The 12415-nt window shown below is 39.9% G+C and overlaps 1 protein-coding gene across 4 annotated transcripts in view; it reads right to left on the minus strand.

The window, feature by feature from the left end:
• igsf9ba (immunoglobulin superfamily, member 9Ba) overlaps positions 1 to 12415 on the minus strand; it is a 91484-nt gene that overhangs the window by 10473 nt on the left and 68596 nt on the right. For 3 of the 4 annotated variants that reach the window (XM_078167020.1, XM_078167021.1, XM_078167022.1), the window contains exons 12-18: positions 11261 to 11384; positions 8770 to 8945; positions 4872 to 5098; positions 4318 to 4402; positions 4045 to 4206; positions 1518 to 1563; positions 598 to 684 (exon numbers count right to left, since the gene is read on the minus strand). In XM_078167020.1, the coding sequence (XP_078023146.1) occupies positions 598 to 684; positions 1518 to 1563; positions 4045 to 4206; positions 4318 to 4402; positions 4872 to 5098; positions 8770 to 8945; positions 11261 to 11384 (907 nt within the window). The remainder of the gene's footprint in view (positions 1 to 597; positions 685 to 1517; positions 1564 to 4044; positions 4207 to 4317; positions 4403 to 4871; positions 5099 to 8769; positions 8946 to 11260; positions 11385 to 12415) is intronic. The other variant, XM_033631464.2, reaches the window with a different exon arrangement.

Genomic DNA, 12415 nt, shown 5'->3' on the forward strand with positions numbered 1-12415 from the left:
ACTGCAGTTTCATTCTTAAGCTAAACAGATGACACAATACAAAGCCAGTGCACTCGATCAAGACAGCCATAATGAACTGCGTTATGATAATGACCACTTTATGGCGGCGGCAGCATCCTCATAGGACAGCAGCTAATGAACCAAGCCAGAATGACAGGATGAGAGGAGAACCAACGACGCAACCATGACAACAGTATCACAGATCTATTGAATCTACATCTTCTTGAGCAGACGTGAGACCAATTTCCATATGCTGCACCAAATGGTGATGTGAGGAAAGCAGATGACATCTAACCAGGCCTCATTTGCCCACACCAGGAGCAGTATAGTCGACACTTACTGGGTCAGTGAATGCATCAGGTAGACATACAATATAAAGAGTGCATATACACAGTACTGAACTGTACATGCAGCTGAGCTAATGCACTTTAATCCCTGCATGGTGCGTGAAAGTCTGTGCATGCAAATAGGCCAGCGGAAGATCTTACTACAACAAATAGTCATTGTCAGTTGATCATTTCTATGCAATGCATTAACCATGCAGCCAAGCCAGTGCAGTGCAGCACACTCTGTATTTTGGTGCAGGCAGGCACTCACAGGGGGCTGGCGGGCGGGGGCAAGAAACTGCTCCTGGCAGGCTCGTCCCAGCAGGGCTCTACCCCTGGCAAGGGGGTGAGAGGAGGCCTGCGACGGGAGACAAACGACATGGGCCTGGTTCATCTCTGACTATGCCACTTGCAGGTAGGACTAAGCGTGAACTCCCTGACCTGCCTGGACTATTTCATAAAAAAAATATACAATACTGATACTGACGTTTTAGCTAAAGTCTCAGGCATACAAACATTTACTCTGGAATGGGATTTACACATATTATTGTCACAAATGAGCTTCTTTTGAGATTGAAATGCAGTCATACATGTACACAAGAGTTACATACAGACAAATACGGTACACACACACACACGTAGCGGATACTGTACATTAAATGTGCGGCTAAACAAAAAATAGCATCATTAAACACTTAGAATCATGCAGAAAGCAGACAGCGTTTGAGGTTAAAGAATACAGATGGATCAAAAATCAATACACATACTGCAGCTTGGGCACTCTGGGTAATGTGCTTAAAATGCTGACTCGGCTGCTTTGAACTTTCTTTCATCTGCCCATGATCCGCTAGAGGCTGCTACTGTACATGTTCTTCCACACCCTTCAAGTAGCCCAAGTCTTTTTTTTAATCATCCATCTGGGCTTTTGTTTATTCTGTGTGCTTATTCAGTTTGTACGTATTACCTGTCTATATGCAAAGACGAAAGCATACTGTGAGTTATAATAAGCTCCACTGACACGGCTCTAAAAAGATCATCCAGTTGCCAACTGCTTCAAAATAATCTTTACTGTTGGTCGTATTTCTCACAGCATGCATGGGAAGAGAGTTTCTGTAAAAGGTGCATTAGAAGATGCACAGTAGTAGCCACCTCTGGCAGACTGCAGGAGCTCCGGCGTTTAGCTTTACTTACGGTGACTCAATGCTTTTCCTGAAGTGTGTCACCGACAAGGGAGGATCTGAGAGGACAAAAACATTTAAATTTAGCATTTCCTCTGTTGAGTCCCACGAGTAGAAGTCAGACACATGGACGGATTGTGAGACAACGGGCCCCTGGTACCTATAAAAGTCCCCCCACCCAGAAGACACCCAGACTAAGATGACTCAAAAACTACAAAAGACGCAACTACATCATTTTATCAGTAGAGCCTTTTGTATATCTGTGTTTTATAATCTTTTTTGTGTCTCTTTGGGATCATTTTGCATCTCTATGTAGTTGTTTTGTGTCTCTGCAGTCAATCTATGTCTCTGCAGTTGTTTTGCATCTCTTTGTGGTAGTTTCGAGTCTCATCATAGTCATTTTGCATCTCTTTGTATTTGTTTCTTGTCTCTTTGTGGTCATTTTGCATCTATTTGTGGTTGTTTTGTTTCTCTCAGTAGTCACTGTATGTCACTGTAGTTGTTTTGCATCTCTTTGTGATTGTTTTATGTCTCTTTGTGGTCATTTTGCATCTCTTTACTGGCGTTTCTTTGTCTCTCTGTGGCCCTTATGCATCTCTATGTAGTTGTTTTTTGTCTCTCTGTAGTCAATGTATGTCTCTGTAGTTGTTTTCAATCTCTTTGTGGTAGTTTTGTGTCTATGGCCATTTTTGCATCTCTTTACAGTTGTTTTTTGTCTCTTTGTGGTCATTTTGCATCTCTTTGTAGTTGTTTCTTGTCTCTTTGTGGTCGTTATGTATACCTATATAGTTTTTTTGTGTCTCTCAGTAGACAATCCAATGTCACTGTAGTTGTTTTGCATCTCTTTGTGATTGTTTAAAGTCTCTTTGTGGCCCTTTTGCATCTATATGTAGTTGTTTTTTGTGTCTCTGTAGTCAATGTATGTCTCCCTAGTTGTTTTGAATCTCTTTGTGGTAGTTTTGTGTCTATGGTAATTTGGCATCTCTATGTAGTTGTTTTGTGTCTCTCTATAGTCAATATATGTCCCTGTAGTTGTTTTGCATCTCTTTATGGTAGTTTTGAGTCTCATCATGGTCATTTTGCATCTCTGTGTAGTTGTTTTTTGTCACTTTGTGGTAGTTTAGAATCTCTGCATGGCCATTTCGCATATCTTTGTAGTTGTTTCTTGTCTCTTTGTGATCATTATGTATCTCTATATAGTTGTTTTGTGTCTCTGAGTAGACAATTCATGTCACTGTAGTTGTTTTGCATCTCTTTGTGATAGTTTTCAGTCTCACTGAGGTCATTTTGCATCTCTTTGACATTCACTGTGTGTCTATTTATAGTAGGGGTGTAAAGATTCATCGATTACATTGATGCATCAATTTATTTTCCTACAATCTAACTGCATCGATAGAGCCTTGGCAAGTTGTCCCTCACTGATGACGATATCGCTGTGAAATCGATTTACAAGGTCAAAAATCGATTATATCGATTACTAAGCATTTGTGCGTTCTATTTAAGCATGACAACGTTATATACATGTATTTTTATCACTTCTAATCGTAAAGTTGCTCGATTCGCTTCACTCTCCCTGAGTGTGACGTCATTGGCATGTGCCGGTAGTGCCGACTCAAAACAAAACGAAGCATGGCTAACAGCAAAGAGGAGGCGGACGAGCTGGAGATTTTCAAGCCGAATTTGAAGTCGAGTGTGTGGAAACACTTTGGTTTCTGCAAAAAAGGAGGTGTTCTGGACAAGTCGGTGGCTGTCTGTCGAATGTGTGCTGACTGAGTAAAATGACAGAGAAGAAGCAGGGAAAACTACTGTCCATTCAACCTGATAGGTAAGGTTGCACTTTATTTTTGTATATTATTGTACTCCTTTTATACTGAGTAAAATGACCAAAGTAGCAGGGAAACCTACTGTCCATTCAACCTAATAGGTTGCACTTTATTTTTGTGTATTATTGTACTCCTCTTATACTGATTGAAAATCACAAGAGAAGTAGCAGGGAAACCTACTGTTCAGTTGTAATTCAGCCTGGAGGAATGTTGATCACACTTTTTTTGTCTTTTGATCAGCAGGTTCTGAACTTGTGATAATTATAGTATTTAATAAAAGGTGAATGTTTTTGCCATTAATCGTTGTGTTTACTTATTTATATCCAAAATTAATTAATCCCTGGTTCTCTTTCAAGAAAAAACTCCCCTGCACTGTCCACAGTATTCAGGTATGTATTTCACAGTCACACTGGTTCAGTTTTTGGCAAAACAAAAAAAGTTACTGAATCCATTTCTAGCCCTTGAATCGAATCGAATCGTATTGTTCTAGATGAGCCAAATATCGTTCTTGAATTGAATCGGAACCATGGAAAATGATATGAATTGAATCGTTGTAAAAATGAATCGTTACACCCCTAATTTATAGTAATTTTTTGCCTTTCTGAGAAGAAATGTTGACATTCAGTTCAACAGAGGCTCTGGCCCACGTGCCCCAAGCATTAATCCATCCATGGTCAACATCTATTACATGTAAATGAAGTAGAGAGGCAGACCGACCTGGTTTACGCTTGAGTTTGCGACGGTGTTGCTTATTGACAAAGCATGCTGCTAGAGTGCTGAACAGTACTGCCGCTGCCAGAAAACAGATAGTTGCCACAACACCCGCCACCACCGGCCGCGCCAGCCCCTCATCAGGCAACTCCGCAGGGGGGAAGGGATCTGATGGGGCAGACAAATGGGTGAAAGGGAGCGGTTACAAACAAAAAAACTCATGAATCTATTTCCCATCGGGGCCAAGCGTCTCTGTGTGTAGTTTATAAAGGCACTTACCTGTGCTGGACACTCCCACTACATTGCTGCTCTCACTGATCAGGTCATCCATAACAGCCATCACTCGAAACTCATACCAGGACTCCTGTGAGAGACACACCAAATACAATGTTCTAATGACCTTCTCATACACTGATTTTTGTGTTCAGCTCACTAGATCATGTTCCAAAAGCACTTTGTGACTGTGTTTTGAAAATTGGTCAGAACATGACAACGATATATATCATATCTCTTACCGTGAAAAGTTTTGAGTTTATAGGTGAATGGTTATTAAAGTGCAATGAAATTCCAAAAAAACTATACTAAAATAAGACATGCATTTTTGATGATGACAGTCTTTATATTGATGTCAGTCCCGTTAAACACAAAATGTAGACTATATAGGAAGAGAATGATCAATTTTTCAAAAATAATGACAACTCTAGATCATGCTTGGCTCCATGAAATTGGGGGATTACTATCAAAATGGATTCTGTTTACCAACTTTTTAGCCCCTGTGCCACACTGCACTGAGCCATGTTTCTGTATCGACATGTGTCCTGCATGTAACTGACCTGAACGAGGTCTCTAGCTATGAGCTCAGTCTCAGTGGATGGGATCAGGTCATCCAGAACCTCCCACCTCTCCCCGAGGCGGAACTCCATGATATATCGGTCGATGGGCGAGGAGTGGTTGGCTGGAGGGAGCCATGTGAGGAGGACACCGTGCTGCGTGCGATTGGCTGTGAGGCACCGTGGTGGAGTAAGAAGCACCAGTGGTTCTGGGGTACCCAGAGGAGAGCCTGTGGTCCAGAAATGTTGCACATAAAAGTTAACACAGGAAACAAACTCAGACATGACCTAGATAGAATGATTTTTTGCAGTGAAATATTCTGAAAACAAAAGTGTGGCTAACATGACTAAGATACAGCCATGCAGGCAGATCTGTAAGGCTGCACAGCAGGGCTTTGGACTAAATGCTACCTTCAGCATGCTAACCACATGACATGACAACACTAACATATTGATGCCAACAGGTGTAATCTTTACCATCATCATCTTTGTTCAGTGTCTTAGCATGCTGACACTCGCTAATTAACACTAAACACAAAGAACAGCTTATGATGACGAGAATGTTTTGTAGCTTGGTCATGAAAAAAGAAATTACATTTTTGACCAGAAGACGGCACAATTATGGATCACCAATGACATTACAATTCATTCTGAGGCAGACATGAATGTCTGCAGCCTAGCAAATTTTGTGGAAATCAATCCACTTTAAACCACAAATATGAGCTTCAGGACAAGTGAAAACTTTGACTTGCTGGTTGCACTAGAGGAATTATCCTCTGGGAGCCATGAATGTCAGTATAAAATTTTATTCAAAATTGCTATTCATGCCACTACCACTAAATACTGACTAGAGTTAATGGGTTTAACAAACAGGGCCACAGTAACAATGGTTTAGCTCCCTGAATATACAACTCCCACAAGGAGGTCAGCCCATGTTCCCATAGCACCTAGAATTTTTTTCCATTCAAATTTGGCCCTATGTTTCCTCAGCTTTATGTTTCCTCAGCACCATGTTCCCTTAGCATCAGGACCCACCCTTCAATAACTGGGTTAGGGGTCGGGGTTGCCAATGTTAAAATGTGTCTATAACTTTTTGAGATATTGTGCTAACAATATTGATACAAGACAGACAAACAAAAAAAAAAACAACTTACTGGCAGAGGTACTTATCTGAGGGAACAGAGGGCTAAGGGAACATAGGACTGAGGGAACACAGGGTTAAGGGAACACAGGGCTGAGGGAATAAAGGGCTGAAGGAACAGGGTTGGAGGAGCATAGGGATGAGGTAGTAAAAGGTTGAGGGAACATAGGGCTGAGGGAACAAGGGACTGAGGTAACATAGGATTGAGGGATCATAGGACTGTGGTAACAGGGTTGACGAAACACAGGGTTGAGGTAATATAGGGTTGAGGGAACATAGAGCTAAGGTAATATAAGGTTAGGGTAGCATAAGGATAAGGTAATATAAGGTTGAGGGAACCTCGGGCTGAGGTAATATAGGGTTGAAGGAACACAGGGATGTGTTAGTACAAGGTTGAGAGAACATAGAGCTAAGGTAATATAAGGTTAGGGTAGCATAAGGATAAGGTAATATAAGGTTGAGGGAACCTCGGGCTGAGGTAATATAGGGTTGAGGGAACACAGGGATGTGTTAGTACAAGGTTGAGAGAACATAGAGCTAAGGTAATATAAGGTTAGGGTAGCATAAGGATAAGGTAAAATAAGGTTAGGGTAGCATAAGGATTAGGTAATATAAGGTTGAGGGAACCTCTGGCTGAGGTAATATAGGGTTGAGGGAACACAGGGATAAGGGACATATGGCTGAGGTAAGACAGGACTGTGGTAACATAGGGTTGAGGGAACACAGGGATGTGTTAGTATAAGGTTGAGGGAACATAGGGCTGAGGTAATGCAGAGTTGAGGAAACTCACGGTTATGGTAATATAAGGTTGAGGGAGCACAGGGCTAAGGTAACTTAGGGGTGAAGTAATACAGGACTGAAGTAACATAGGGTTGAGGGAACATAGGGCTGAGGTAACGTAGCTTTGAGACCAAAAGCATAAATCCATCTAAAAAGAGATACACTTCTCAGCATGCACACAGAAATACACTATCTTGTTGTACGATTTCACCCAAAAAGAACATTTAATGTCTGACATGATCAAATTAAGAATTTAGCAATTTTAGCATATGAATTGAATGCAAAACTCATATCATGAGCGAGACACCACAGTAATGAGTCCACATCAACCAAAATCTATCCTCTTTTCTGTACTTTAAAATATATGAAAGAATAAGGCACTGTATGTACAGCACAGGAAACATAGAGCACAAACCAATAACCCTTATTGTCTACTGCCATTCATCTGTTGGCTGCTATCCGAGTGTGTGAACTAGGTCAGAACTTTGCAAGCCTCATTTAGCCTTTGTTGAATAAAGGTAAGCTTTCCAACACATTGTTGTCAACAGGAGCAGAATCTGGGTTTACACTGTAAAGAACAAAGCCGGTATTATGAGGATGTAACTGTCATCAAGTCTCACGGTGTTTCAGGTTCATAGAGGTTTTTTAATAATAAATTCTTTGCAGTTCTGGGTTTGATTGGTAAATGGGTCACTTAATGTATCTCTTTCCAAATTTAAGAAAATCTGACTTTTCAGGGTTAGTCTACATAACATGTGTTTGATGTGTGGGTGCTGTTTCTCTCTAAGAGTCTGACTCCATGCACACACAGAGGCCTTTGGGTGTGCCTTGATCTGTGCATGCCTGTATTCAACACCCTCACTTCTTTGTCCTTTCCACTGTATGGTGGAAAATCCAGCGGTGCACTTTTCTCCCTTCATGCCTTTTCTTTTTTTGCTGAGCCATTGATTTTAAATACCATACACCTTTAATTCAGTTTCAATTCAGGCAGCGGCACACAGAGACTGGATATGGCAGCATGCCCTTGAGGCATGAGCTGGAGTGCAACACACAAGAATCTAAAAAATGCAAATTCACATTTTTGTTACATTGAAAATACACTTTAAAATGTATTCATTACCAGCAGCTACAGTCACTGACTAACAACTCACTAACACATCTTTCTCACGGCAAATATGTTGACTTGTCAAACACAAGTGGAAATAATAATATTATTAATGACTTTGCTATTGTGCATGCAGTCGTATCGGCACACCTACATGGACCAGTGCCATCATTACTGTCATTAGTTACAGCTCTGCCTCTCCTGCTATGATGATTCAGAATGTTTGCAGCGACAATTATCTGTTGCATTACTCAGCACATTAAAATGTATCTACTGTTTCTTCTTCTTCTTTTCTCATGAAGCCTAATTCTCAGGCTAATACATTAAATGGCAGATAGAATCATGTTTGTTTAGTCGTAGCATCCTGAACATGATTTGGTGACTTTAAGTTTAATATTTTGGGTTTTTGTTTTCCTTAAAAAACACAAATAGGCTTCACAAGGAGGCATTAGATTAAAATAGTTATCAGGCTTTCCATAATAACGGTAATATAACAAAAAACTAAGTGAAGAAAATATGTTTGTGTAAACTAAACCTTTAAGTCATCCTTAAATTATTAAGATTCCTTGACAGAGATGACAGATAATATTATTATTTGCATCTTTTCCACAAGAAGCTCAGAGCTTTACAGGTTTATTTATGGTTGATGTTCTTTAAAGCATTTTTTAAAATATTAATTTTCACTGTATCTCACTATAATGTAAATTAATCTATAGTTGTTTTATCCTTATGCGTTAATTTAAACCTCACTAGAGGGCAGTATGTGATGATGGGTGTCTGATGACATAAATAGTGTCTCAGTGCAACTCCATGGGTTGGTACTGAAGTCAAAAAGCAGCAAACACGGATGGAGAAAGCTTTGAGTGAGAACCCACCTGCAGTGTTGACTGTCACAACTTCACTGAATGGGCCCGTGCCCAGTTTGTTTTGCGCCAACACACTGAACTGGTACTCTGTCCCAGGCTCCAGCCCTGGCACCACCAACCACGTCTGAGCACCAGAAACTGGCATCGAATGCCAGTCGTGAGGACCGAAGTCTGTTCTCTTTGACCTGAGGACAGAAATGAGACGGAAAAAACAGAAATATTCTACATTATTTTGTACCCTTAATGATGGCGAATAATGTCCGAACTGTAATTAGTCTCATGACAGTGTTGTTTCGTAGGCGGGTGCTGAAAATTTGCACTTAATTTAGTGTTTAAGCATCAAAAAATACTTACGTACGCTCTGTTCCAGATAAAAACAATTTTACATGTTTTAAAGCATTTCAATTAATCATTTCTTTATTCTGTTACAAAACATTTAACTCATCTATTACTGTTATTTATGAATGCATTTTTTCTCTGTTTTAATGGTTGTATTATTACATTTTATTATTTGTATTTCTCATGTGCATTTATCATAAATCATTTTACTGTTTACATTGCTACTCTTATGATCTTGTCAGTCATCTGTAGAGCACTTTGAATTGCACGACCCTGTATAAAAGGTGCTATACAAGCAAAGTTTGATTGATAAAGATGAAAAAACTTCTTAAAGGTGGCTCCCATATATCAGCACTCAGGCATAATTATTGTTTTCAGTGTAACATTCAGTTGTGATTGATTCAGTGTCCTTTTGTGTACATTGTCAACATGTCTCATGACCAACAATGTGACATATGTATTGTTTAGTCATTTCTACCTGTTTCAATGGCACCAGTCAGCTCCATAGTAAAAACTGAATGTTTAGTTTTTATTGGTTGTTTGCCAGAAGTAACCGTAGAGCCAATTCCTGAATCCGGAGCATTTATTGAAGTTTGATTTTCCACTTTAAACACTGACGACTGGCAGAAACCTCTAACCTTTAAGACTACTTCAATGATCCACCTGGGAAATAACATCACTTCAACGTTTAAGTCCGAATCTTAAATTCACCTGTGCTGTATTTGCTTATTGTAAACTGTAATTAAATAAAACAAACTAGTTCTTTAGTGTGTTTCACCTCATTAGAATTATGACTTTCTGTAAGTTATCACTGTCTATTGTGTTTACATCTTCAGTACTTCACCCTGCTCCACCTGGCTTTAATGTGCACATATAATTATCTCTTACCAAGGTAATTACAGGGCTTTGACTCACAAATTTATAGTTTGAACTCCACGTGAAATGTTACTCAACGTAGAAACGCTGTGTCAATACACTTAGAGACATCTTTTCTTCTCATTTTGAAGGTTAACAAACATGTCCCTGTTGATACCTGGAGAGATGATTTACTCACAGGCATCCAAAATTTAGTAGTACTTAAGTAAATGTAGCAATACTCTGTAAACGTCATGCCACATTTTACTTAAGTAAAAGTACAAAAGTGGTAACATCAAAATATATTTAAAGTACTGGCTGTTACTTTTGACAAGATACACTCAGAAACAAGTTTCCAAGCCAGAAACATGTGGTTTGGTGAATTCTATAGTAGCAAGGCAGTTTCCTTTGCTTTCCATCACTAGTTGGTCTGAAAACAGCATCATGTCACTTTTAGCGTTTTCATGCCCGGAAAAGCATTTTGAGAGCATGTTGTCACTTAGGCTGTTACTTTTGACCAGAAGCACTCAGAAACAAGTTTCCAAGCCAGAAACATGTGGTTTGCTGAATTCTATAGTAGCAAGGCAGTTTCCTCTGGTTTCCATCACTAGTTGGTCAGAAAACAGCATCATTTCACTTTTAGCGTTTTCATGCTCGGAAAAGCAATTTGAGAGCATGCTGTCACTTAGGCTGTAAAAGAAATAAAAATGCAGAATGACCAATTTCAGAGCAAAATATATATTAAATAACTGGATTATAATTATCAATGAAATGTGACTTTATATATTGCTGGGTAGCTACATCATGTAAGTCTATAACATATAACAGTCCTATAATAATAACTCATAATTATTTGTTGATTTAATTCTGTACTAGTAATCTCAACATGCGAAGTAACGAAGTTATCGACTTTAAGTTGTCAAATAAATGCGGTGGAGTAAAAAGTATATTTGCCCCTGAATTGTAGTGGAGCAGAAAATGGTAAGGTACTAGTACCTCGTAAAACTGTATCCACCACTGCAAAATTCTCCCTGAGTACTATCAGGTGCATGTACATCACGTATGATGCTGAATGAGATGTTACTAGATTGATACTCCATCACTTCCCTAACACACACCATGAATTATGCACATGCACATCTAGTGAATACGCCGAGAAATATGCTGAATTTCTAAAATATTTCATCATCGTCAGTGAAGAGCACAGAAACTAAAATGTGTGTCAAACTCAGCGCTTGACCTCCAGGTAGTGTTTCCACATCTGCAGGCTGCTGCCATTGATCTGAAGTTTAATAGGAGCACTCACACTGGACCGTACCACACAGAGAACGTCTGTTCAAAGCCGCCATCATATCCTGGTTCCCAGGACACATTAGCAGAGGTTGTTGAGGGCAATACATGGATATTGCCAGGAGCGTGTGGGCTGGTGCCTGAGAGACCGAGACAGAGAGAGGGAATGCATTAAAAAGCACAAGTGCTAATTTACTTATCAGATATATAGCTGCTTACAATGATCATTTAATACCACATGCAGTAATTAAACTATAGATATCCATTTAACATTTTATAACTGGTCATTTAAAGTCAATCCTACTGCTTCAGTTTAAGTCATATAATGCACCACAAGTCAAATGAGGAGCATTTTGCTGCTATTTTCACCCCCAAAATGCTGTGCTGCATCATGCGCCCGCCCGCTCTCGCTGTAATAATGTGATGCTGGCTGAGGTGGTGACCAGTGTAAGGTCAAGTTCAAGAGCAGCAGTGTTGTCTGCAGCTCCGCTCATCCCGCCCACGTAACAGCTGTGCTGTGTAGGCCGAAGCCAGTTTCTTCTGACTGGGATAAAAGAGAGACCTGAGCGTGATCTGACACCTGTCAGCTGAGAGCTGGTGACACGGAGGCAGGCTGAGCGCTGCCAGCTGTGCCACAGTATGACCGCTCCATAGGCAGTGGGGCAATGGGCTACTGGGGCAGACTTGCTCACATGTTGAAGACCACCAGACGGTACATAAACACAGATTTAAAGGAACAGTTCTGCTTTCTGAGGAACAGGCTTATTCACTTTCTTTTCAGGGTTAGATGAAAAAATGTACGCTATTATATCTGTGCACCAAATATGACGCTACAGCCAGAGGACAGTTATCTTAGTAAAAGGCTGGCAAAAAGTAGCTAGTCTATGTAGGGATTAAAGAAAATACAACGTGGTAATTGGTGAGCTTTGGAATGGCTGGTTGGCTAATCTTAAATTACCTTTGCACTGCTTTTCCAGCCGTTTCCAATCTTTCTGCTATGCTAAGCTAAGCTAAACTAAGCTAAGCTAACCAGCTGTAGCTTCATATTTAGCCTATAAACAAGAGGTGTATCAATATTTTTAGCTAGCAAGAAAGTAAATAAGCATATTTCCTAAAATGTCAAACCCTCTCCTCAACCCATATTTACATGTCCTTCAATTTGATACTATAA

The sequence above is a fragment of the Epinephelus lanceolatus genome, chromosome 4, assembly GCF_041903045.1.
Source record: "Epinephelus lanceolatus isolate andai-2023 chromosome 4, ASM4190304v1, whole genome shotgun sequence".
Classification (NCBI taxonomy): Eukaryota; Metazoa; Chordata; class Actinopteri; order Perciformes; family Serranidae; genus Epinephelus; species Epinephelus lanceolatus.